General features: G+C 38.9%; 1 protein-coding gene across 9 annotated transcripts in view; it reads right to left on the bottom strand.

Annotated features, from left to right (window-relative positions):
* LOC6539180 (transcription-associated protein 1) overlaps window positions 1-25,889 on the bottom strand; it is a 175,759-nt gene that overhangs the window by 95,191 nt on the left and 54,679 nt on the right. For 5 of the 9 annotated variants that reach the window (XR_005560210.1, XR_005560209.1, XM_039371065.1 and 2 more), the window contains exon 7: window positions 618-990. Coding sequence is in view for 6 of the 9 variants with exons in the window: in XM_039371065.1 (XP_039226999.1) it covers window positions 618-990 (373 nt within the window). In the remaining 3 variants the exon portion in view is untranslated. Of the gene's footprint in view, window positions 1-617; window positions 991-2,001; window positions 2,039-12,137; window positions 12,260-25,889 lie in introns of those variants that run through there. The other 4 variants (XM_039371062.2, XM_039371064.2, XM_039371063.2 and 1 more) reach the window with 4 other exon arrangements.

Here is a 25,889-nt window from a genome sequence, read left to right as displayed (position 1 = left end):
TTAGGCATCGGTTTAACTATCGGTCCTTTTACAATTACATGTATATATTAATAATAAAGTGATTCAACGTTAACTTTGAAAATAAAATAATCCTGTTCTTAAACCCTTTACTCGTAGAGAAAATGATTTAAAATGTACCACCTACCCGACACTATGAAGTATTTACATTCTTGATCAATAGCCTAATCAAATTAGCCACGTCCGTCCATATGAACGTTAAGATTTTGGGAACTATAAAAGCTAGGAGTTGAAATGAAAATTCACTAATGGGCTAAAAAAAATGATTTTAATATCAGATATGCGCAACTCAAAAATTTACCCAACGAATCTCTTGAAGTAACTGAATTTTAAGGAAATTCACGTGACAGCTGAATTTTCTTTTAAGGTTTGGTACGAGTGTAATCAGTGAGCAGACTAAAAGTCAAAAAACCCACATGCAATTTAGGTACTGGACTTAAACTATATGCACTTATGTATTATGATTTATGGTATTTCTGAACTATCTATTTATTTCTACTGAAAATAAAATAAAATAAGTCTTATTAATACAGTGTTCCTAACGTTAGAGAACAATGATCAAACAACTTAGCTAAGCTAAAAATATGTGTACTACTTACCACTTTTGAATTATTAATGGAAGCTGAATTTTAGCTATAGTTTCAAATTTTTGCACAAACACTTTTAACAGTTTTGAGAGTAAAGCTTTTGATCTTTGTGGTTCGATTTCACTGTGATGACGTAGACAATCCACCAGATTTAACAAAAGCTTGCAAGACATGGTTTGTATTCCCACTGCTAGTGATTCATCATGAACATTTTTTGAAAACAGATTTACTGCTTTTATTAAAACGTCTATACTTAGGCTTTGGCGAACGTGGTGAGCAAGGTCAGCTAATGTTGAATACGCCAATGGACGAATAGAATCCAATGTAACTCCTTTTCCAATAAGCAAATCCTCATCAAACAGTTGTTCAATTGATGGAATAAATTCTAAAAAATAGAAAAAAAAATAGTCAGATATTAATTTAGTTAAAATGTTTAAAAATCATTAAAATTTGTAAAACTGTATGTGTAAATTTAATTATACCCGTTACTCGTATAGTAAAAAGGTATAGTGCATTCATTGAAAAGTATGTAACAGGCAGAAGGAAGCGTTTCCGACCATATAAAGTATATATATTATTGATCAGAACAACAACAGTCGAGTCGATAAGGCCATGTCCGTTTGTCCGTCCGTCTGTCCGTCGGTCTGTCTGTCCGTCCGTATGAACGTCGAGATCTCAGGATCTACAAAAGCTCGAAAGTTCAGATAAAGCATACAGACTCCAGAGACATAGACGCAGCTCAAGTTTGTTAATTCATGTTGCCCCGCCCACTCGAATGCTCACAAACCGCCCTAAGCTGCCACGCCCTCATTTTTGAAAAATGTTTTGATATTTTTTCAGTTTTGTATTTCTTGTATTGTATTCTTTTGTATTGGTCTTGTAAATTTCTATCGATTTGCCAAAAAACATTTTGACACGCCCACTCTAACCGCCAAAATCTGGAAGTGTTGAAGACTCTCCTTCGCACTTCCACTAGCTCAGTAATGGGTATTAGATAGACGGGGAACTCGACTATAGCGTTCTCTCTTGTTTGTTTCTGTGATTATAGAATAATAGAAGATAACTAAAGCTTCCTTAAGCTACATATTAAGAGCATATTAAAGAAATCGAGTACGTCTGCCCTGTCTTAATTTGGGGTTGTCCCCGAGGACATTAGTGATGTGAAATTGTTTTCTTTGAGCTTGGTGTAATTTGTTTTCTGCGCTCTAATTTCCCTCTAATGAGAATTGAATGGGAAGCGAAAAGATTTATAATGTTTTAGTCTTGTTTATGTTGTTTTGTTACTATAAGAAAAGTATTTTGGCCAAAAACGAGGGGAATAGCATGTTTATTGGTTATGTTCGATCGGAGGAACAAAAGAAATCTCACGAACGAGAGATTTGGTATAGATATTTACCATTAAGATGGGTACCACCCATTCGAATGGCTTTCGAATTTGAATGCATTCATTGGTTTTGAACTATGCAGATAATTTTTTAGTGGCGAAAAAATTTCTCTCTCTCCTCTCCTGTAAAAATAAGAGCGCAAAAATCTAAAAATAGTATGCACTTGATTGTGTGAGTAAAAATAATAAACCAGAAAGCGCTTGTGTGTACGTACGTGTGCGAGAAAACTATTAAAGCTGAAATCAATTTTGATCTAAGAAACGAATTCATTTAAAGTTTGGAGTTATATTGTTGTAAAATGATATATTAAAATATTTTTACATATAAATAAAAATGGCACACAAAAAACAACAGGTGGGGATTTAAAATTTCAGCTTATCCCCAACAAATACGAGTGCTTTTTACTATTACATTTTTAAACATGTACGTCATCAAATTCACGTGAAGTTTGGAAAGAATATAAAGATTATATGGCACAAAAAATTATGATTCGTATGAGTCATCATGCAAGAAATCCTGATTTGTTGATTATCTTTTAATTGTAAAATGTATTTTAGTATGAAACAATTTGGTATGCCCGCGAGTTGCATGATTTGTTTGATTCTGAAATGCTATGTGAACAGGATTTCAATTCTAATGATTTGCGGTTATACATATGTTAAATCGAATATAATCATGATATTCAGCAAACACATATATTTAACACAATCTTATGTTGCATTTTTAAATTTTTGCATTGAGAGGGCCACGTATTTTCTCTGGCGGAGATCAATTTTGATCTTTAGTCCTAACATATGACTGGATGACTGCCTCACTATTGAATTATGAGAATTTCACGATAATCCAACATCACTGAAATTCCTGCTGTTGTCCTGACACATTATTGTTCTTCAATGTTAGGCGATCTATAAATTAATTGCACTTTCTAATTTATTGTTGTACCTCAACATACCTCACGTTTGGCATACGTCTGTTTGTTGTATGCTTCTGATTGAGTTCCATTTTATTGAAGACGTCTAACTGTGGGTTCGCTCTTCTAGTTCACTAGAGACCTTAGGTGTCGTCTGACGAAACCCTACCTTGGCAAATGCTTGAGATACAAATTGTTTTCCAATATCAGAGTGTATGAATTCTTGTACTCCGTACTAATGGCAAATTTGTATTTCGATGGATTTAACTATCTCTGTTGCATGTCTCATAGGTTGTAACCAAAAGAATTCTGGGAAGTGATAAAGTCATACACCGCGTTTAAGGACCAAAACGCGGATACAGTTCTATAAAATCTGCAACCCTCCGCTCTTGGTCTGGCCTGTTCCGTGACTCGCTGTTCCCCACAGGTGGTCTATCTAATCTTACAGACCTCAGAGTCCCTCACTATCTTTTGCAGTCACTGGCCAATATAAAAAATTCAGTAACCTTTAAAGGGGCTTATGTAATCCGACATGTCATGGGATGCTCACCAAACTAAATCGAATCGCAACACGAAGGAAACTCAAATTCATGCTCGGACGTCGTCTATAGCATCCATTAAGCTCAAACACTTTCTTTTTTGACGTACTGTAATAACTAAACATAACAAGTAAGTTTTTAGAGTCTCAAACGCCAAAACCTTTTCAGACAACTAACATTTCTTGATGCTATCTTTTTTCAGCCAATCGTGAAGAGGGTCTTCAATACGACCTAGGTATGTCCGATCGCAACATTTTAGTCAGCATGTAGAAAAAGTTTACCCTTGCCCACATTTATTGCCAGTTTTTCACTGTAGTCATCACACTGAACATTCTTTATTTTTTCGTTTATTTGTTAAGCAATGTCAATTTTTATGATGACTTACTGAATAACATCTGTGCTATGTGGGGTTCCATTTTCTATTTAATTATGATAGGTGTTTCATGTCTATCTGGGAAGGGCTCTGTCCATGTAGTGGGCACTAGTGAGAGGTTAGTGTGCGCAAGCCTGTGTCTGTTAACAAGTATGAGTTTTCTGTTTGTGTGTTGTGCTATTGTAGGAGAAGTTTAGTGCGCGTTACAGTTGGCGTTGCAAAAAGATTTTTGGCAAATCAAGAGAAATTTACAAGAGTAAAAATTATTTAAAACATATGAAAACATTTTTAAAAAGTGTGGGCGTGGTAGTTAAGTTGCACAATTATTGAGGCACGAAGTGCCTTACATTATTTAATGTAATATAATGAATGATATTTATTATTTATTATACCCGTTACTCGTAGAGTAAAAGGGTATACTAGATTCGTTGAAAAGTATGTAACAGGCAGAAGGAAGCGTTTCCGACCATATAAAGTATATATATTTTTGATCAGGATCAGTAGCCGAGTCGATCTGGCCATGTCCGTCTGTCCGTCCGTCTGTCTGTCCGTCTGTCCGTATGAACGTCGAGATCTCAGGAACTACAAAAGCTAGAAAGTTGAGATTAAGTATACAGACTCCAGGGACATAGACGCAGCGCAAGTTTGTCGATTCAGGTTGCCACGCCCACTCTAACGCCCACAAACCGCCCAAAACTGCCACGCCCACACTTTTGAAAAATGTTTTGATATTTTTTCATTTTTGTATTAGTCTTGTAAATTTCTATCGATTTGCAAAAAAACTTTTTGCCACGCCCACTCTAACGCTCACAAACCGCCCAAAGCTGCCACGCCCACACTTTTGAAAAATGTTTTGATATTTTTTCATTTTTGTACTTGTTTTGTAAATTTTTATCTATTTGCCAAAAAACTTTTGGCCACGCCCACTCTAACGCCCACAAGCCGCCAAAAACTGTCCTTCGCACTTACACTAGCTGAGTAACGGGTATCAGATAGTCGGGGAACTCGACTATAGCGTTCTCTCTTGTTTTTATATGCATTATGCACTATAAAGTGTGCTATATTTAACAATTTTTCATATAAGGGCAATGCAAAATACTAGGTCAATTGATAATCCCCCGGCCTACAATATTAAACAATATTTGTAAAGGAAATCCATGTAAGCAGGCGATATATCGATCAGTTGGCAGCATTGGTTGGAGAGACTAGAGTTGATAGAGTTACTTGGTTTTAGGTAAGAGATAATAATTTTGTGTGGCGCAGTTTTACATTTCATATAATAGTAAAATATGTAAATGAAAACTAAAACAGATGTCTAAACATGTGTTTAGACATGATAAGTAGACAAAGTATAAATATGTCTAATTATGGGCTGCAATAAACATGTCACGGGACAGCATAAGTGGCAACTACAGATAAGTACGATTGCAGAAGTGTCAAGAGATAGATTTAAGAATAAATCTTAGCTGCATTGACCAACGCAGTCTGCAGCGTCTTACAAGCGCTGCATTATATAATTAGATGATAAGAACCTATGTAAGAAGTCAGTTAGACTCAAGCACCCGAATTGAACTGATTAAGAGTTATAGTGTGAACAACATATATGAATATTATTAGTATGTTTCTGTAAATTGTTATTGTTTAACAAAATCATTTCCTTAATTTCTATGTGTGACGTTCGATTTTTATTACATTGGACTCAGTAAATATTACATTTGTATATTGTTGAATACTATTAGATATTTTAATTTGTTTTAATTCTGCTGCGCAGTTGGATATTTTACAATTTTATTATTTTCAATATAAATCTCTTGACCGTTACAATTTTGATAAAGTTTTTCTCTTGTCATATTCCAGGTTATAAGAATATTTGGTTTAATGTATTAATATAGGATTGTTTACGATATTTTTGAAAAGTATAAGTTGGTGTTTTATTATGTTATGGTCTTTGACGATATTCTTTTTTAGTGTATTTAAAACATAGTTGTTATGTGAGTAGAATTTGCCTTCAATATTTTCCTTAATAATTTGGCCATTATTGTCGGGGTAAGGTGCAATTATGAAAGTTGGTCGTTCCATTGAATTCATAGGAATGTGGGACATTAAGAATATTTCATTAGTAGCTACGTTATACCAAGCGGAAGTTTTTATGTTTATCAGATTTTTGTAATTAACGTTGCCAATATTGTCATGTTTTAGTAGATTTGGATTAAATATTCCTAGTCGTGTTAGTTGTGCACCGATTTCAATGTCCTCGATATATTCGGTAAAATGTTCAATATTAAATATTAATAGATTCAATTTTTGTTCCTTTTTCAAAGAATTGGACTGGTTATTAATTATTTCTATGCCATTATTGAGACTGTCAATAACGTGGTTTAGAGTGCTGACCTGTACTGTGTCTTGTGAAAGAGTCGAAATTTGTTGTTCAATATGTTGTCTGTCGTCTTCGTCTAGTGTGCCAAAAAGATATCTTAATGTGGAACCTACAAAGTTAGCCAGTCCTCGTTTGTTTCGTTTTGAAATGCGTATGCCATTTATTTCTCTTTCCATTTTCTCGGTTAAATATTTAATTTGTGTGACATTTTTAAATTCTTGACATTGTTTAATTATACTATTAAATGTTTCTTCAACTTCTGTAATATTTATGGTGAGACAGTGATGCATAAAGGTGATGGGGATTTGTATTGTTCCAGATTCAAACAAGATAAATCCTTGATTGTTTTCTATTGGGTTGATTTCGATTGTTCCTGCTGTAGTTTGTGTCGCAATACAAGTTATTATGGTGATTATGAGTCCGATGATTGGGAGGAGTCGGTTTGCTGCAAGTATTTGCTGTCGTTAACTTTCTTTTTCTTTTTAAATTTGCTTTTGTAATGAATAACGTTTTGACCTCTATTATTTTCGTTATAATGTTTTTCGTCTAATTGTTCTATTCTGCCTGTTTTTCTAAAGGGATTCTTTGATTTTGCGCGTGTTAAGGGTGCTTGTCTAAATTTTGTGTCGATTTCGAAATCCTGTCGTTTTTTGTTAAGATTTTTGATTTTCATTTCTTTAATCATCTGGGTATCATAAGTAGGTGTGTCTGCGTAATAAAGGATGTTAGCCGGTATCTGTCCGGTTGTGTTATGTTTAGTCTTGTGGTTGTATATGTATAAAATTGTTTTTATTCGTGTTTCTTTATTTTCTCTATTGTTTTCAGTATTGATAATTCCAATTTTTTTTAATTTATGGTTTTATGAAGGCGTTCTATGTCTGCTATTCCTGTTTTACTTGTGGTAATATCTATTTGTATGTCTTCGTTGTTTAGCCAAATTTTTAAAGAAGTGCTTATAAACGCGGAGTCTTTGTCTGCTTTAATTTTCTGTGGTTTTCCCATGTCGTTAAAAATTCTAGTAAGGGCTCGTTTTGCCTCTAACCAATCTTTACTGTTTGTTTTAATAAGTGAAGCAAATTTTGAATAAACGTCTATACAAGATAAATACTGTTCGTTGTCAATAGCATAAAAGTCAATAACATAAATTTCGCGTGGGTTATTTGTCTCTGGAGTTATTTCGAAAACTAGTTTTGTTGGTCTATGTTCAGTCTTTGCAAGGTTACAAATTTCACAGATATTATACCCGTTACTAGTAGAGTAAAAGGGTATACTAGATTCGTTGAAAAGTGTGTAACAGGCAGAAGGAAGCGTTTCCGACCATATAAAGTATATATATTCTTGATCAGGACCAATAGCGGAGTCGATATGACCATGTCCGTCTGCCCGTCTGTCTGTCTGTCTGTCTGTCTGTCTGTCCGTCCGTATGAACGCTGTGATCTCAGGAACTACAAAAGCTAGAAAGTTTAGATTAGGCATACAGACTCCAAAGACATAGACGCAGCGCAAGTTTGTCGATTCATGTTGCCACGCCCATTCTACGCCCACAAACCGCCCAAAACTGCCACGCCCACACTTTTGAAAAATGTTTTGATATTAGTCTTGTCTTTTTATTTTTGTATTAGTCTTGTAAATTTCTTTCGATTTACTAAAAAACTTTTTGCCACGCCCACTCTAACGCCCACAAACCGCCCAAAGCTGCTACCCCCACACTTTTGAAAAATGTTTTGATATTTTTTCATTTTTGTATTGGTCTTGTAAATTTCGATTTGCCAAAAAACTTTTTGCCACGCCCACTCTAACGCCTACAAACCGCCAAAAACGTTGTTTAAGACTCTCCTTCTCCCTTCCACTAGCTGAGTAACGGGTATCAGATAGTCGGGGAACTCGACTATAGCGTTCTCTCTTGCTGATAATGTTTTGAATTAATTTATTATAATCGGGAAAATAGTGAGTTTTTATAAATAATCGTATAATTTTTTCAATACCAGGGTGTAACAATTTAAAATGTTGATTTATAATATAATAAATTCTTTAAATTCAGGATAAGATTTGATGTCTTTTAACATTATGATACTTCTTAAAATTTTCACGTTACTATGTGGGCTAATGGTTTCTCGATATGCTTTTTGAAAAACTAAAAAGTCTTTATCGTTGTCTTTATGTAAATAACACGTTTATTATTTAAATAGTATTTAATAAGGAAATTTTTGCCTTTCTCAGGGTCATGTCAGTGTATTTGATGGTCAGTTTTATTTTGGAAAAGTATTTCGTTGTCTCTACTTGGTCTACGGTATCTTTTATAAATTCAATTTGTCTTGCAAAATAGTTTTTCTGTAATTTTAATGTAGGTTTCGTTGCTTTCTGATGAACTGTGTATTGTTGCTGCTGTTAAAATATTTTCTTCTTCGCCTACCATGTTTTCTTCAATTTTGACACAAGATAAAGCGACTGCTACATGATTAAGTTTACCTTCTAAATATTTGATTTTGAAATTGTATTCACTAAGTCTAATTCGCCAACGTTGTAGTTTTATGTTAGGTTCTTTTATATTATTTAGCCAAACAAGGAGTTTGTAATCGCTCAAAATCTCAAAGGGGACTCCATATAGATATGAGCGGAAATATTTGGTTGCCCAAACGATTTCTAGTAGTTCTTTTTCAATAGTGCTATAATTTTGTTCATGATCATTTAATGTTCTGCTTGCAAAGCTTACTGGTTTATTGTCTTACGATAACACGGCTCCTATGGCGAAATTGCTAGCGTCCGTAGTGACTTGAAATGTTTTTGTGAAATCAGGGCAAATCAAAATTGGGTCGTTCATTATGAGTGTTTTCAATTTTTCAAATGATTTATTTTATTCTTCGTTTCTTGTGCCTATTTTTGCTCCTTTTTTTTTAGAAATATTGTCAGAAGGTTTGCAATCTTTGCAAAGTCTGGTAATATCCGCATAAGCCTAAGAAAGATTTGATTTCTTTTGGTGTTTTTGGGAGAGGACATTTTTCGATTGCTTTAACTTTCTCTTTATTAGGTTGTATGCCTTCTGGACTAAGAAATTTGTTTGCTCTTTTAAAATTCGCATTTGTGAAAATGGAGTTTAAGATTGGCCTCTTTAAGTTTCTCAAAAACCTTTCTCAGTGAGTCTAGGTGTTCGTTCAGAGATGTTGAATAGATGATCACAACATCTAAATAAACAAGGCAATGCTTATTTATGAGGTTTTTTAGGTCGTAATTCATGCACCGTTGGAAGGTTGCAGGAGCATTTTTCAAGCCAAATGGCATGGCATACTCATAGTGACCATGTTTGGTCGAAAACGCCGTTTTTGGTCTATACTTAGGGTCCACTTCGATTTTGTGAAAGCCTTTTGCTAAGTCGATTGTAGTAAAATACTGACAATTTCCTAATTTGCCTAGTATTTCGTCCATATTAGGAATCGGAAATTTATCTTTTATTGTTATTTCAGTTTGCCAAAGGCATCCATCTTTTTGGGGACAATCCATAATGGATTGCAGTAAGGGGAGTCGCTTTCGCGTATAATACCTTGTTTTAACATTTCCTCAATTTGCTTATTTGCTTCTGTTTTGTAGGCAAGGGATACGAGTATGGTCCTTTGTAAACTGGGTTTTCGTGAGCGGTTTTTATATCATGACGTATTATACTTGTAAATGTAAGGTTTTCATTTTTGCAATATTGAATGTCACGAACTCTTTTAATAAATTTATAAGTCTGTATTTTTCCTCACTATTTAAATGTTCTACTCTGTATGTGTGTTCTGAGTCTAAGTTGTTGTCCATGGCATAGTTATGCCCGTTACTCGTAGAGTAAAAGGGTATACTAGATTCGTTGAAAAGTATGTAACAGGCAGAAGGAAGCGTTTCCGACCATATAAAGTATATATATTCTTGATCAGGATCAATAGCCGAGTCGATCTGGCTATGTCCGTCTGTCCGTCCGTCTGTCCGTCCGTCTGTCCGTCCGTATGAACGTCGAGATCTACAAAAGGAACTACAAAAGCTAGAAAGTTGAGATTAACCGTACAGACTCCAGGGACATAGAAGCAGCGCAAGGTTGTCGATTCATGTTGCCACGCCCACTCTAACGCCCACAAACCGCCCAAAACTGCCACGCCCACGCTTTTGAAAAATGTTTTGAAATTTTTTCATTTATTTATTAGTCTTGTAATTTTCTATCGATTTACCAAAAAACTTTTTGCCACGCCCACTCTAACGCCCTCAAACCGCCCAAAGCTGCTACGCCCACACTTTTGAAAAATGTTTTGATATTTTGTCATTATACCCGTTACTCGTAGAGTAAAAGGGTATACTAAATTCGTTGAAAAGTATGTAACAGGCAGAAGGAAGGGTTTCCGACCATATAAAGTATATATATTCTTGATCAGGACCAATAGCCGAGTCGATATGACCATGTCCGTCTGTCCGTCTGTCTGTCCGTCCGTATGAACGCTGTGATCTCAGGAACTACAAAAGCTAGAAAGTTGAGATTAAGCATACAGACTCCAGAGACATAGACGCAGCGCAAGTTTGTCGATTCATGTTGCCACGCCCACTCTAACGCCCACAAACCGCCTAAAACTGCCACGCCCACACTTTTAAAAAATGTTTTGATATTTTTTCATTTTTGTATTGGTCTTGTAAATTTCTATCGACTTGTCAAAAAACTTTTTGCCACGCCCACTCTAACGCCCACAAACCGCCCAAAGCTGCTACGCCCACACTTTTGAAAAATGTTTTGAAATTTTTTCATTTTTGTATTGGTCTTGTAAATTTCTATCGATTTGCCAAAAAACTTTTTGCCACGCCCACTCTAACGCCCACAAACCGCCCAAAGCTGCTACTCCCACACTTTTAAAAAATGTTTTGATATGTTTTCATTTTTTTATTAGTCTTGTAAAATTCTATCGATTTGCCAAAAAACATTCTGCCACGCCCACTATAACGCCTACAAACCGCCAAAAACTGTGAGACTCTCCTTCTCCCTTCCACTAGCTGAGTAACGGGTATCAGATAGTCGGGGAACTCGACTATAGCGTTCTCTCTTGTTGTAAATCAACTTGTGCTTTATTCTCAAAATATTCGATGCCATTTGGTCTAAGCTTTAGTTTAGCATTAAGAACATCAGGATATGATGGGGTAATATCAAATTTAAATTGATGTACTGGCTTTTTGTAAACCCGTTTTCAAATAAAAATGCTAATGCATTGTCGACGGACATTTGTGTGGGCTCAAAAGAGAAAATTTTTCTTTTTATATTATTAATATTATCGCTGTTACCAGCCGCTTTCAATACAACTGCCATGTCCTTTTCATTTCTTTTTTTACCCGAAACTGTAGCAGCATGCAAGAGTAATGGTACTGAATTATTATTTTCTTCCGCAAGGTCCGAAGCTAATTTCCTTTTAAGTCGGGCTCTAGACATTTCATAAGCTATGTTTGGACGACCAACTTTGTTTGGAGTTTTGCAATCAGCGATTATGGAGCCAGCCATTTGAAGTGTTTCTTCTTCAACCTGTCCAACGATCTATTGCAACCTGCGAATGTTTCCTTATGTAATCAAAGAAGGACTTAACTTTTTTATTTATGAAATACAACATTCATTTAAATTATTCTGACGAATTGTTTTAAATATATGCTGCCTAACTGCATCCTCAGAGCGACTATTGTTTCCCCAAATGTCTAGCAGCTCTGCATGCCCAAACGAATATTCAACTACAAAAACGTGATTTTTTCAAAAAGGAACAAAAAGGAGCATATTAGTTAATAACTTGCCATTAAAATTCTTTTGAAGTGGTTTGCCATACAAAAGTTATATTCCACGAAACACAGCTACATTTGTTAAGTTGACTGTAAAAACGGCATAAACAAAACACGATAAAACTACAGAAAAACATATAACATACACAAAAATGTTAGTGAACTACAAATCTACATACCTGTGCTGCTGTTTTCCATTACAACACTTTAAACTTTTCGAATTCTCTGAGGAAATATAAATCACAAATGTTGCAAAATTATTTGCCGCCAATTTTGTCTTACGCATGTTATCGACAATCAGCTGTGGGCAGAGAGGTGGGCGATAAGCCTGTGTTTCATATAAAAGTAAAAATAGACTTTTTTTTATCTAATTGGACTATCCTAAATGTAAAAAAACCATAAATTGTTTTATTCCGTTAAAATTTTTTTTTTACTTTCTGCCAAAAAAAAACCAGTGTGCCGTGGCCCACTCAATGAAAATTTAGAGCACCCAATCACCGCTAAATTTCTTTGAAATCAAGCAATGATTTTAACATTGGCATGTCCTAGGAAAGCATCACTATAAAAAATATCACAAAAACACCGCTCAAAGCGCGCAAAATCATCACATAATCATCAATTTAAGCATTTCAACGGGTAAATCATCGCTCTATTAATCCCTTTTTCTCCACTGTTTTTAAAACAAATTTCCATCACCCTTTCATCGATTCTTTAGGGAATGTTCTTGTCCTATTTTCATCAATCGGGAGGCAATGAAACATCAAACTTATCTCATCCACTCTTTTAATAATAAAGATTTTTTTTTAATTTGACTTATTATTCAAATTATGGATAGGATTTAAATGTAAGCAAGAATACATATAAAATATCTATAAAATTGTGGAGATTTGTTCTTCTTATTGTCCTACAGGGTTTGATCCAACTTCGTTTCAGTTGCGTTGGGAAATTGGACTACATGTTCAATTAACCTTAAAATAAAAAATTTGTTTAAAATGTATACGGAAATGTCTTAAGCAATTTTACGTACACCCTTTTTGTAAGATCATAAGACTTTGAAGATTCACAACCAGAATCTAAAGTAGGGGAAGGGGTATTATCATCGCGTTGTATCAGACGAATTTGGACAAAGAAAATGCAAGTCGACAATAAACGAGTGTCCGATGACTAGTTTAGCGGCCGCAATTCGAAATACGACTCCTAGGTGGGACCACTTGGCATAGAAGACCGATACCCGGAGTAGCTCAAAAAAGCTTTAAGCCGGTATAAAAACACCGTGGCCATAACATAACGTTTGACGGACACTCTTGACAAAAGGGGATCGTATTGCGCGGCCCGCGACGATCCATTAGGCATGCGATCCATGAAGGGAAGGGGATGTGGCCGAAGCATTGCGCGATCGTTTTTTAATCAAGCTTCAGTTATTTTTTTTTGCATCTCTATTTTTTTAGAAGAGAGCTCGCTCTTGAGAGAGTCGGGAGAGCGTCGGCTGTGCAGCCGAAGCAATTGGCTCTGGTGGCGTAGCCGATGGTTTTGTATTTTTTTTGGAACTGCAGGAATGATACCACTGGACAGACCCCTGCACACATATTTGGAGCAGACAGGATCTGACTATTAAAAAATCAATAAAAGAAATAAATTACTTACTACTACAAAACACAATTCAAAAAACGAAAGAAAAACAAGAAGAAACGTCCAGTTCCCCGACTATGTGATACCCGTTGCTCAGCTAGTGGAAGTGCGAGGGAGAAATTTCCACAGTGACAGTTTTGGGCGGTTTGTTGGCTTTAGAGCAGGCGTGGAAAAAACATTTTTGGCAAATCGAGAGAAATTTACAAGAGTAACAAATTTAAGAAAAAGTAACAAAACATTTATCAGGCGTGACAGTTTTGGGCGGTTTGCGGAAAATCAAAAAAAAAAAATTTCTAAAACTTATAAAAATATGAAAAAATATTAAAACATTTTAAAAAGTGTGGGCGTGTCAGTTTTGGGCGGTTTATGGGCGTTAGATTGGGCGTGACCAAAGTTTTTTTTCACATCGATAGAATCATTCATTCTTGATCCTGATCAAAAACATTTATTAAGTTAAGCGAGTTAGTTTCTTGCAGTGTAGCTGCGACTCGTAGCCGCATAGCTCACCTAGTAACGATGAACAGCATTTGTGTGTGTGTTGAGTTGAAGATAGACCCTCGATTTGATTCCCCCAGTATTGAGAAGAGTTCAGTAGTTCAATTATCAAGAACGTTATAATTTCAATAAATTGAACAACTTAGGTTTTCAAATTAAAAGAAGAAATATTTGGATTTAAATTGGGTTTGCGGAGTTTTTCCACTAGCAAGATCGGGTGTTTGTCGAAGACTGATTTTTAGAGTTGGCGCTGGTTCTCATCAGGGTGAGGGGCAACCCCGCGTAGCCGTTGGGCAGCGGCCGAAATGTGAGCCAAGCTATGTCACCGGTTGCTTACCCAACGTCCGGCGGTTGTCCCAGCACACGCTACGATGGATGTTCGGCACGAGCAAATTATGGACATGGTCATTGTTGGGTCAAAACCCAATTAGAATAATCTTGTATATTTGAATTCCGCGCTTTTTGAATGATGTTAACATAACAGCTGTTGCGCTAGGCTGCCAACTCGTACTAGCGAACGAGTGGCAGATAGGAATTCGAAAAAAGAGAGAATAGAACAAAAACAGATGAAAAATTGAAGTTGAAGATATAGCCACGAGGAGTTTAAGTGAGGAGAAATAATCAAGAATTGTCATTAAAATTTAACTATTAAACTAGCACCATCCGACTTATAATTTATACTCAAGAAAAAGCTCTTGTTTTTACATTTTGGCGACCGTGACAGGACTTGTGCTACGTTTTAGTTAATTTTGGTGATGATTGTGGTTACGTTTGCCCCCATTTTTACTTTGCTCTAAGTCTCGCACGCGCATTTACGACTTTTGCCCTGCCAAACTCTCGTACATTCGCACATCGCGTTCGCTGCCGGTCTACCCAGCGTCCGCATAGGATTTTCGCTAGTGCATTTGCGCACAATTACATGCAGCGCAGCTGCCGGCTATGCTCAAGGGGCTTCCGCCGCATCATTGGACATCGTTGGACATCCTCCAAGTGTCATCGCCATAGTTGGAGTCGACATCTCGGTCCTCCATCTATACATATTGCCCCCAGGAGCACCCCCATACATAACCTCATTCTGTCGCAACACTCTAGGTTGCACTCTAGGCTTGGCGAGCGAAAATTTTCCACTACATCTCGTCGTCTCGCTCGCTCTCACAGACCTTGTCAAGCAAGGAATTGCCAGATCGAAATTAAATAAAGTAAACAAACATCTGCAAAAATGTCTTCGCTGGAGCAACTTAAAGCTCAACGAACGAGTGCTCGAAAAAACCTTACACGTATGAGCAAATCAGTGGAACCTGGTTTGAATTTATCTCCGTTGGAATTATCTTGCCTTTTGTCGATTTTGGAATCGCATTTTAAACTTGCTTTATCTACCCAGGAAGCCATAGAGCAGATGGAGCCAGCTGAGGCGCAGCGCAATACTCGCTTCGAAATAGAGAAACTGTTTATCCACGCCAAGGTTTGCGTTCAGGAGCAACTTGGACCAGACGCTAACAGCACCGGCATTCATGAATCTACGGTTAATTTTGGGCACACATCTGCAGTTAAGCTCCCGCGCTTATCATTGCCGACATTTTACGGCAAATACTGCGAGTACCAAAACTTTATCTTGTCGTTTAACCAAGTTATTGGCCACCAGCCATCCATGTCTAAGATCGAGAAGTTCAACCAGTTGTTAAACTGTCTTCGAGGACCAGCCCTTGAAACGGTTCGAGCTTTCCAGGTGACCGCAGACAACTACACAAAGGCTCTGGACCGCTTAAAGCAGCGCTATGACAACCCGACTCTCGTATTTTTGGATAACATATCGTCACTCTTCGCATTGCCAACTGTCGCCAAGTCAAATGGTCAGCAGTTGCGCAGCCTAATCGATAATGCATCCGCATTATACAACTCGTTGCGTTCGTAGAGCTCCGAGCCACAGATTTGCGAGGCCATGCTCATCTCCATAGTTATGGGCAAAGTGGACCAGGAGACTAAGAGGAAGTGGAATGAGTCGCTGGACTACACTACGTTGCCTTCGTGGGACAAATGTGTTGGAGTCGTTGCAGACAGACCACAAAACCTTTAGATGCCCAGAACTAATCAATCTCGCCCTAGATAATCGCCTCAATGCGTTAAAGCGCCACAAGCTATGCATTAATTGCCTTGGCAGGGGTCATCTTGTAGCCAACTGCCCGTCGACGCGGAGGTGCCACTCATGTGCACTACCGCATCACTCGCTGCTTCATCGGCCATCGCCAGGATCGGCCGCAGCTCCCTTGCCACTCCCTCAAGCGGAGCCTGTACAAGTTTCGGACGCAGTCGCGCATACTCACACGGAGTCTCGTTCCGACTGTGTCATTCTGGCCACGGCACTGATTCTGGTCAAGGATGCATCTGGAAGCTACAAAATAGGAAGAGCGCTTCTGGATTCATGTTCTCAGGTGAATTTCATATCCGAGGAGTTTGCCCAAAGACTTCGACTGCCACGGAGCAAGCTCAACCTCGAGATTCGTAGCATTGGAGAGACACAAACGCGAATTAAACACCATGCAACCACCAATATCAAGTCGAGGCACAATGGATTCGAGTTGCTCCTTGATTTTTGCGTGACATCCCACATCGCCTATCATCCAGAACAGGAAATTGATATTTCTGCGTGGAACCTTCCGCAGCACTCATCTCTTGCTGACGAGAGCTTCAACAAGTCTCGTCGGATCGATCTGCTTTTGGGGACGGAAACCTTCTTCTATATATTGGCAGTCGGCCAAGTTAAATTAGGAAAGGATCTGCCCGTACTACAAAAAACACTACTTGGATGGATAGTGTCTGGTCGATGTCGAGCTCATCCCAGAACACTCCATCAGTACTCATCTATCGCATTAACAGAAATGGACCAAAAAATGGAACGGCTATGGCGCATTGATCATGTGGAGCCTCCTGAGATCACACTTACGCCAGAGCAGCGAAACTGTGAGGAGTTCTACACCAAAACGGTACGACGTAATTCAGATGGTTGATTGGAAGTACGACTTCCATTTAAAGATGAACCTACCGTTCTCGGAGCCTCATTCGACATTGCCATAAGGAGATTCCTCTCCCTCGAACGCAGCCTATGCAAAAGGCCTGAGATAGGGGCCAAATATGTTGAATTTATGCAGGAGTTTCAAAATCTGGGACACATGAGTCCCGTGAGCCATCCACAGTTAAACACTCCGCATTATTATATTCCGCACCACTGCGTGCTCAAGCCTAATAGCACATCAACAAAGCTCAGAGTGGTTTTCGACGCATCTTGCAAGACGACGTCCCAGACATCGCTCAACGACATTCTGATGGTCGGACCGACCATTCAGCCAGATCTTTATACACTACTCCTGCGTTTTCGGATACATCGCTATGCCATCACTGCTGATGTGGTCGAGATGTTCCGCCAAGTCAACATGTTTGCCGAGGATCGCAGATTCCAATACATTCTTTGGAGAACGTCGCCATCGCAACCATTGAGCACCTTCGAATTGAATACTGTAACTTATGGCACAGCGGCTGCACCGTATCTAGCCATACGCAGTTTGTCATATCTAGCCGACAAATTCATGGACAAATTGGAGATTGGAGCTAAAGCCATCAAATCGTCTTTCTATGTGGATGACTTCCTAGGTGGAGCGGATACGGTAGAGGAGCTACATCAAATCAAAAGGGAAGTTACAGCGATTCTACAGGATGGCCAATTAGAACTCGCAAAATGGCATTCAAATCACTGCAAGTTTGTCGATGACGCTACAGTCAAACATTTGCAGTTGGACGACGAAATGCTAACCAGCACGCTTGGCCTAAAATGGGACCAAGTACGGGACACATTCATGTTCTCGTTCTCGCCAAGATTTGATTCGGACCACGTCACCAAGCGCTCGATTTTGCCCATAGCCTCTTCGCTGTTTGATCCGTTGGGATTAGTTACTCCCATCATCATAGTGGCAAAAATTATCCTCCAGGAGCTGTGGCTCCTAAAACTACATTGGGACGAGTCAGTACCCCAAGGCATTCATACAGCTTGGATGTCCCTGCTTGCATCGCTTTCGTCGTTGGAGTCTCTAGCAATACCACGATATTGCCTCCAATCAGCGATACATACCTTTCAAATAAACGGCTTTTGTGACGCCTCCATTCGAGCGTATGGATGCTGCACCTACGCTCGCACAATCGGATCAGATGGGCTGACCAAGGTACAGCTAATCACATCGAAGTCCAGAGTTGCTCCCACCAAGAAGCTATCTCTGCCGAAATTAGAACTGTGTGGAGCTTCGCTGACAGAAAGCCGACTGCGTTCTTATGGTGCGATTCTCAAATTGTTCTACATTGGAATCGCCAACACTCGGCCACCTTATCAACCTTTGTCGGCAATCGAATTGCCGAAATTCAAGAATTCACGTCAGATTGCCACTGGAGACATGTTCCTACTCACTGCAACCCGGCTGATATCTTGTCCAGGGGCTGCACTATCACCGAGTTGGAACAATCGATATGGTTCGAGGGACCTGAGTTTCTAGGCCAAGATCATCAACATTGGCCAAAGGACAGTCGAGACAACAGTGACATTGATATGGAAACTGTCCAACTGGAGAAGAGAAAATCAATCATGAAGGAATCTACAAGATCAGTTCGCATCATCGCTGCCTACTAGTTATCGCTTGGATGTACAGATTTACTCAGCGCTGCCGTAAACTAACGCCATTCCAATCACCTTCGCCGACGCCAGCAGAACTGATGCGGGCGCTACATTGCATCGTCTGGAATATTCAAACTATTCACTTCGCTCAAGAGATGTCCTCGGTCCTGAAGGGCCATCCGATTCGCACTAACCTTAAAAATCTTAGTCTCTTCCTCCAGGTTACAGATGGCTTTAAATGCTAAAGGTCGGAGGGCGCCTGGAGCTAGCAGACTACCCAGAAACCCAAAAGCATCCTCTGCTGCTCCCAGCTAAGGATCCATTTGTGTCACAGTTCGCTTGCCATCTTCATCTACAGAACTATCACGCCGGGCCACGGACGCTCGTCGCTTTAATTAGAAAACAGTTCTGGATAGTGAATGCAAGGGACTTGGCGCGACAAGTCGTTCGCTCATGTATACATAGTCGCCACTATCGACCAACTCTCGAAAGGCAGCTAATGGGCCAACTGCCTAAAGAGCGGATCACACCATCTAGACCATTTTCAAGATGCGGAATAGACTTTTGCGGACCAATCAACGTCTATTTGCGCATCCGGGGTAAGCCGCCTACCAAGGCCTTCCTAGCCGTCTTCGTTTGCTTTGCCACGAAGGCGATACATGTCGAAGTGGTATCGTATCTCACGACGGATAGCTTCATTGCATCACTAAAGCGTTTTATGGCCCGACGCGGACTTCCCTCGGACATATTCTGTGACAGCGCTACAAATTTCGCAGGAGCTAACAACAAGCTCGAATCGTTGAAGCAGTTTCTGTTTAAAGACGAAACAACAAAAACAATCCACTATTTCTGTCGCTCAGAGTTCATTAACTTCCACTTTATTCCACCCAGGGCTCCACACTTTGGGGGCATATGAGAAGCTGCAGTAAAAAGTGTCAAGGGACTACTCAATCGCACTCTTCGAGACACCAGGTTAACCTTCGAGGAGTTAGCCACTGCAGCTGCTGGGCGCATAGTCAGCACGATCGCAGGAGCGGACAACATCGTGCGTGTAGCCGACGTACGCACTGCCAAGGGAATCATCCACCGCCATATACGGAAACTGGCCTTATTACCAGTCTCTTGAAAGTCAATCGCATACTTTCAAGGGGGCCGGTATGTTGGGTCAAAACCCAATTAGAATAATCTTGTATATTTGAATTCCGCGCTTTTTGAATGATGTTAACATAACAGCTGTTGCGCTAGGCTGCCAACTCGTACTAGCGAACGAGTGGCAGATAGGAATTCGAAAAAAGAGAGAATAGAACAAAAACAGATGAAAAATTGAAGTTGAAGATATAGCCACGAGAAGTTTAAATGAGGAGAAATAATCAAGAATTGTCATTAAAATTTAACTATTAAACTAGCACCATCCGACTTATCATTTATACTCAAGAAAAAGCTCTTGTTTTTACAATCATCTCGCGCGGAGGCGCAACTGAGATTGTGCGATTTGACCCCGCTGGACTTTTTCTTGTGGGGTTTTCTTAAGTCGCAGGGTTATGCCAACAACCCTGCAAACTAGCGATGCCCTCAAAGTCAACATACGCCACGCCATCGATCAAATACAACCCGATTTGTGTGCAAGAGTCATCGAAAATTTCACCTCGCGTTTGCGCACCACCAACCAAAACCGTGGCGGTCATTGAAATAATGTCATATTCCATACATAATGGGGTCGATCGACCTTTCAAATAAAAAAAAAAATCGCAAATATCTCTCCTACATGTATATTTTTTTCAATTCAAAGTTCAGGCGCCTCTAATGAAAAATAGTTATATTTAAGATACGTATCATTCATGACGCCATTCGCAAAATTAAAATTTAAGAAGCTCCTTTACTATATCCCTATAGTCTCTACTATATCCATCAATCCCAGCCCAAGTATAGGCTTATCTTTAGGAGTAGTAACGTATTTGCGCCACCCAAACTGACAAATTCAATTATTTCCAAGAAGAATAAACAATAAAACAATAAAGCACTAAGCCATCTCCTTAATGTTATTTACATTTAATTTTTAGTCTGAAGCTGAATGACTAAAAATCAAATCCAGTTTATATTATTTGTCAAAAATTCAATTTCAGCGTTGATGAAAGACGGTCCAGTAAATAGACTCAAAAGTAAACAAGAGAGAACGCTATAGTCGGGTTCCCCGACTATCTGATACCCGTTACTCAGCTAGTGGAAGCGTGAAGGAGAGTCTTCAACACTGACAGTTTTTGGCGGGTTGTGGGCGTGAGAGTGGGCGTGGCAAAAAGTTTTTTGGCAAATCGATAGAAATTTGCAAGACTAATACAAAAATAAAAAAATATCAAAACATTTTTTAAAAGTGTGGGAGTGGCAGTTTTGGGCGGTTTACGCTGCGTCTATGTCTCTGGAGTCTGTATGCTTAGTCTCAACTTTCTAGCTTTTGTAGTTCCTGAGATCTCGACGTTCATACGGACAGACGGACGGACATGGCCAGATCGACTCGGCTATTAATCCTGATCAAGAATATATATACTTTATATGATCGAAAACGCTTCCTTTTGCCTGTTACATACTTTTCAACGAATCTAGTATACCCTTTTACTCTACGAGTAACGGGTATAATAAACGTAACTATATATCCCCATTTTCCACAACCATTCCATCCATCTTAAAGGCGCCGATAATGCCGAGGGTGACGTTTTATAGAGGTTGTCGACTACCTTAATGCAGCTATCTGATATTTAATCGAAGAAGACTTTAGACTTTAGAATTCACACCATGGCCTATGGTCTGTGTTTATGTGCAACAGTGGTACTCTCTGGCCGCGACTACTACCAGCTGCACTTTTAGGAATACGTACAAGTTTCAAGGAAAACCTGAAGTCATCTGCCGCAGAAATGTTATATGGAGTTCCATTACGCCTTCCTAACGAATTCTTTAATGACTTGGACACAAGGGCGGATTCTTCAACATTCTTATCTACATTCAGAAAGGAGGATTGATTAGTGCTCCCATGTATTTATCCGGACGTACGTAGTTGAGGAACCTTTGGGGTCACTATACACAGGTCCATATAAAGTTAGATGTCGATGTCATATTTAAAGTGAATAACAAGGAGATGACGGTGTCAGTTGATAGACCATTTAATGCTGCGGAGAGCAAACAAAACAAACATATCCTATTGTGACGCCTTCACTGGAGAGCACTGTGGCAACCCATATGATTCCGCCAGTGGCGCGGTCAGGAACTAAAATCTGTAAGCATGGGCTGTACAATCTTACGATATTAAAAACACTAGTCTATACGGCAGTATAGATAAAAAAAATTCAAATCATTCTGAGAATGACAATTTCAATATGATTTTTAATGACAATTTCCAATAAATCTGGACAAACTTTCGGCTTTCAAAGACAGCTACCTTTCACTCCAAACAGAATTTGAAAACAGAGTCTTCTAGTACGATATTTTACGAAGAGACTGCAGAATCGACGAATATCAAATCGTCGAAATTCAAATTTAACAGATCTGTTTTACAAAGGAATGGAAACCCAAATATTATCAATTTAAGCTGGAGCGTTCCTCTTCCACGAGAAGTCAAATTTAAGCGTGCAAACGAATATTTAGGTCCTGAATGAAAGGATAGGGAAGAATACATAGTCGAGTTCCTCGACTATCAGGTAAAAAAGTTAAAAAAAATTGTTTACATGACGTGGAAGTGCAAACAAGAAATGTACACAGTTTTCGGGCATATCAATAGCAATTGTAAAAACAAATAAAAATTAAAAAAAAAATGTTTTAAGTGTAGTCATGATGGTTACAAGACAAATAAACAAATTAAAACATATCAACACACTGTAGGCGTTAAAAGTTGCGTGACAAAAAGTTTTTAACAAATTGATAGAAATTTACAACAAATTTACAAAGCAAACTGCGTTTACGTTTCTGGATTCTGCCTGCTTAATCTCATAGCGTTTACAGTTCCTGAGATCTCGAACTTCATACGGACGGACCCTATTACTCTACGAGTATAGGGTATGAAGAGGATAACCAGCGTTTGATAGAGTTTGGCACAATCGCCCATTTTTCTTTACGCGCGAGTCCCACCACACCTCGCGCTCAACCGTCCGAGCTGCGGTGCCGTGTATCGTACGGCTCAATTCGCGAGAAGATAGACGATAGACGGAAATAGTAAAGGAACAAGGAATTACATAAATATTAGTAAGTTCTAATTATGTGTAAAAGGTTAGTATGGATATTGAGCGACAAAAAGTCAGAATCAAAGATAATAATCAGAACATAATACTATGTAGGGGTCATGCCTCTCATAGTTAGATCTAAAACAAGAGAGAATTTTATAGTGGAGGTCCCGGCTATCATATACCCTTTACTTAGGTAGTGGAAGTGCGAACGAGAAATTTTAACATGCAGTAACGTCTAAAAGCTCCGTGCTATAACTGAAGATAACAAAAAGTCAAACCAAATTAGTATACATATTTCCATTTACCATATTGGTTAGACAGAAAACTATATAGCCGGATAATTGTTTGCTTATACTTCATATTCCTAGAGTATAATATTATTTTTATAATAATATTCATATTTTAACACCCTTCTCAATACATGCATGTTTACAAATATTATTAAAACAGATTTAACATTTTTGTAAAATCTTCATGCTTCTTCTTTGTGCGGTTCGTGGTCAAGATATCTGCCAACATCTCATTCGGGCTTTTAAACTTCAACAAAACTAGACCATTCTTTACAACGTCTCTTACAAAATGATATCGTATATGAATATGTTTTGTTTTGGAATGGTAGACAGTTTAATGCCTGTGTGCTCAGATTGTCACCATACACGATGATCGGAGTATCGTTGTCTCCACAGCCTATTTCCAAAATCAGCCTTTGCATGTCCATAGCCTCTTTAAATGGTGCAGATAGTGCCATGTACTTTGTTACGCTCACCTGCTCTTCCGAACGCCAAAAAATCGGACCGCCAGCGAGAAAGACGTCCGGTCAATCCTATCACCTGCCCAATCCGCGTCCACAAATCCACAAAAGTTTATAGTGTATCTTCATGCCAACTGTTGAAGCAAGGTATCTGAACACAGGATTTATGGCAGTCATGTTCAGCATGCACATTTTTTTCTGTTGTAATAAGTTTACCAACAACGTATTGGTAAATAGCTGGTTCAACTTTCTTGCACTGATCGCTTGTGCAGTCAATTTGAAATCCCCCATCCAGAGGTGCTTTTGCCATCTTGCAATCATCGCTGCCATGGGTACGCAATAAATGCTCAATAAATTGTGAATGGCCCAACGTAATTTCTTCAAGATCGCCATCTCGCTATTTCCATTCCCAACAAATGGGTTAGTGGACCCTTCTCAATGCACTTGAAAGCCTTTGAGATTCCGGTCTCTACCTTAGTTAAATACTCTTGAGTCTGACAGGCTATGAGAATATCGTCAACAACATATACAAGGGTTAGTGAAAAATTACTCTTTCTTCTTTGCAATTAGGTATCCTTCCGGCTAGATGTAATTTCAGCTCCGCCGCTGGTACAATCATAAGCCGCACACCCTCAATTCGACAAAGCGGCGAAAAAGTTTCCAGAATATTAACACTTAACTGCTGGGAGGACCCCTTTGCCACCAGTCGCGCCTTGAGGCGGTCTATGCGACCGTTCTTATCGCGCTTTACATTAAAAACCCACTTGCATCCAATGGCTTGCTGACCCTTTGGCAAGTCCGCGACCGGCAAGTGTGATTGGCAACTTGTGAATTGTACTCTCTCTCCATGGCCACTCTGGCGCATGTGTACTGCTCAAAGTCTCTTTGCAATTGATGAAATTAGAACGTATCCGAAACCAGAGCGCTCAGGATATTAAATGGTTTTTTTGGACAACCAAGTTTTCCGGCCCGGTCCTCTGGTACATCCAGTACTTCCATATCTTTGGCTTAGGCACTTTCGTAGTGATTGGTGCTCTCAAAACGTTTTCTGCAGTATCAGGCTCATCCGGCTAGCCAGGTTCCTCTAAATCAATTGGCACTGAATCGGCTTTTGATGGCACATGATGTTCGTCAAACAGGACACCACTTGTGGAGCCGCTGCATCATACAAACGGTATCCTTTGGCTGATGCCGAGTAACCAACAATGGTGTTAATGCTGTTAACCCGCTTGGGTAATGAAAATTTCCATATATCTTAGTTTTAAAATTAATTAATTGACTGCACAATGTGTGTATGTCTGTCTCGTAAGGTGGTTGATTTCCTACTGCTCATCAGCGTGATCGGTCCGAGAGAGAGAACCGCTGCCTCTCTCGTTGCTTGGCTGACCGCTCTCTCGCACCGGTTCCCATATCCCTCCTTTTTTTATTAGCTTCAACCCAGGTCCAGAAAATGTGCTGTTTTGTGGGGTAGTCTCTGCCTTATGGTGTTGATGGTAGTTCCCGACTACTTCATATGTTGTTGTGTCATAGTTGAGCGTCAACTTGTTTTGGAAAACTACATTTTTCATTAGGGCTTGGTCGCCCACCTCAATATCTATCACCTTTGCCCCTCTTCATTTATCTGCCTCTACTTGTAGTGCTACCTGTAGTGCTATGTGTTGTGACATTGTGTATTAATATGAAGTCTTGAATTTCTTGTCGATAATTGGCTTTCTAAGATGAGCAATTTTAAGTCTCTTTACTAGGGATCGACGTTCGCTTGAGGCCAATATGGAGAGGTCCTTATTAATGTTATGCCATTAGTGTCACAGTATTTTTCAAAAATGGTACTTATGTATTGTCTTCCATTATCTGTTCTTAGATATTTTGGGAAACCCAGTCGGAAAAATATTTCCTTCATTGCCCAGATAATCGATTCGGACGATATGGACTGTAAGAATTTTAATTCCACATACCTGGAAAAATAGCCGATAAACACCAGGACGTATTTCCCGTTAGGAAGTGTGGCTAATAAAAACCCGAAATATATTAATTTCACTTTCCCGCCAACCAGAATTTGTAGATGAAAATTCGCATAGTCGGGACAGGGCATCCGAAATATTTTCTTTACCCGCTTTGTATAAGACTTTGAATTTGAATGCTTATAGACGTAAGAGCAATCGGAGGTTTTGGAGTTGGCTAAAAATGGTTTCGA

Source organism: Drosophila yakuba, chromosome 2L (assembly GCF_016746365.2).
Source record: "Drosophila yakuba strain Tai18E2 chromosome 2L, Prin_Dyak_Tai18E2_2.1, whole genome shotgun sequence".
Lineage (NCBI taxonomy): Eukaryota > Metazoa > Arthropoda > Insecta > Diptera > Drosophilidae > Drosophila > Drosophila yakuba.
This window is presented reverse-complemented; position numbering and strand designations above follow the sequence as displayed.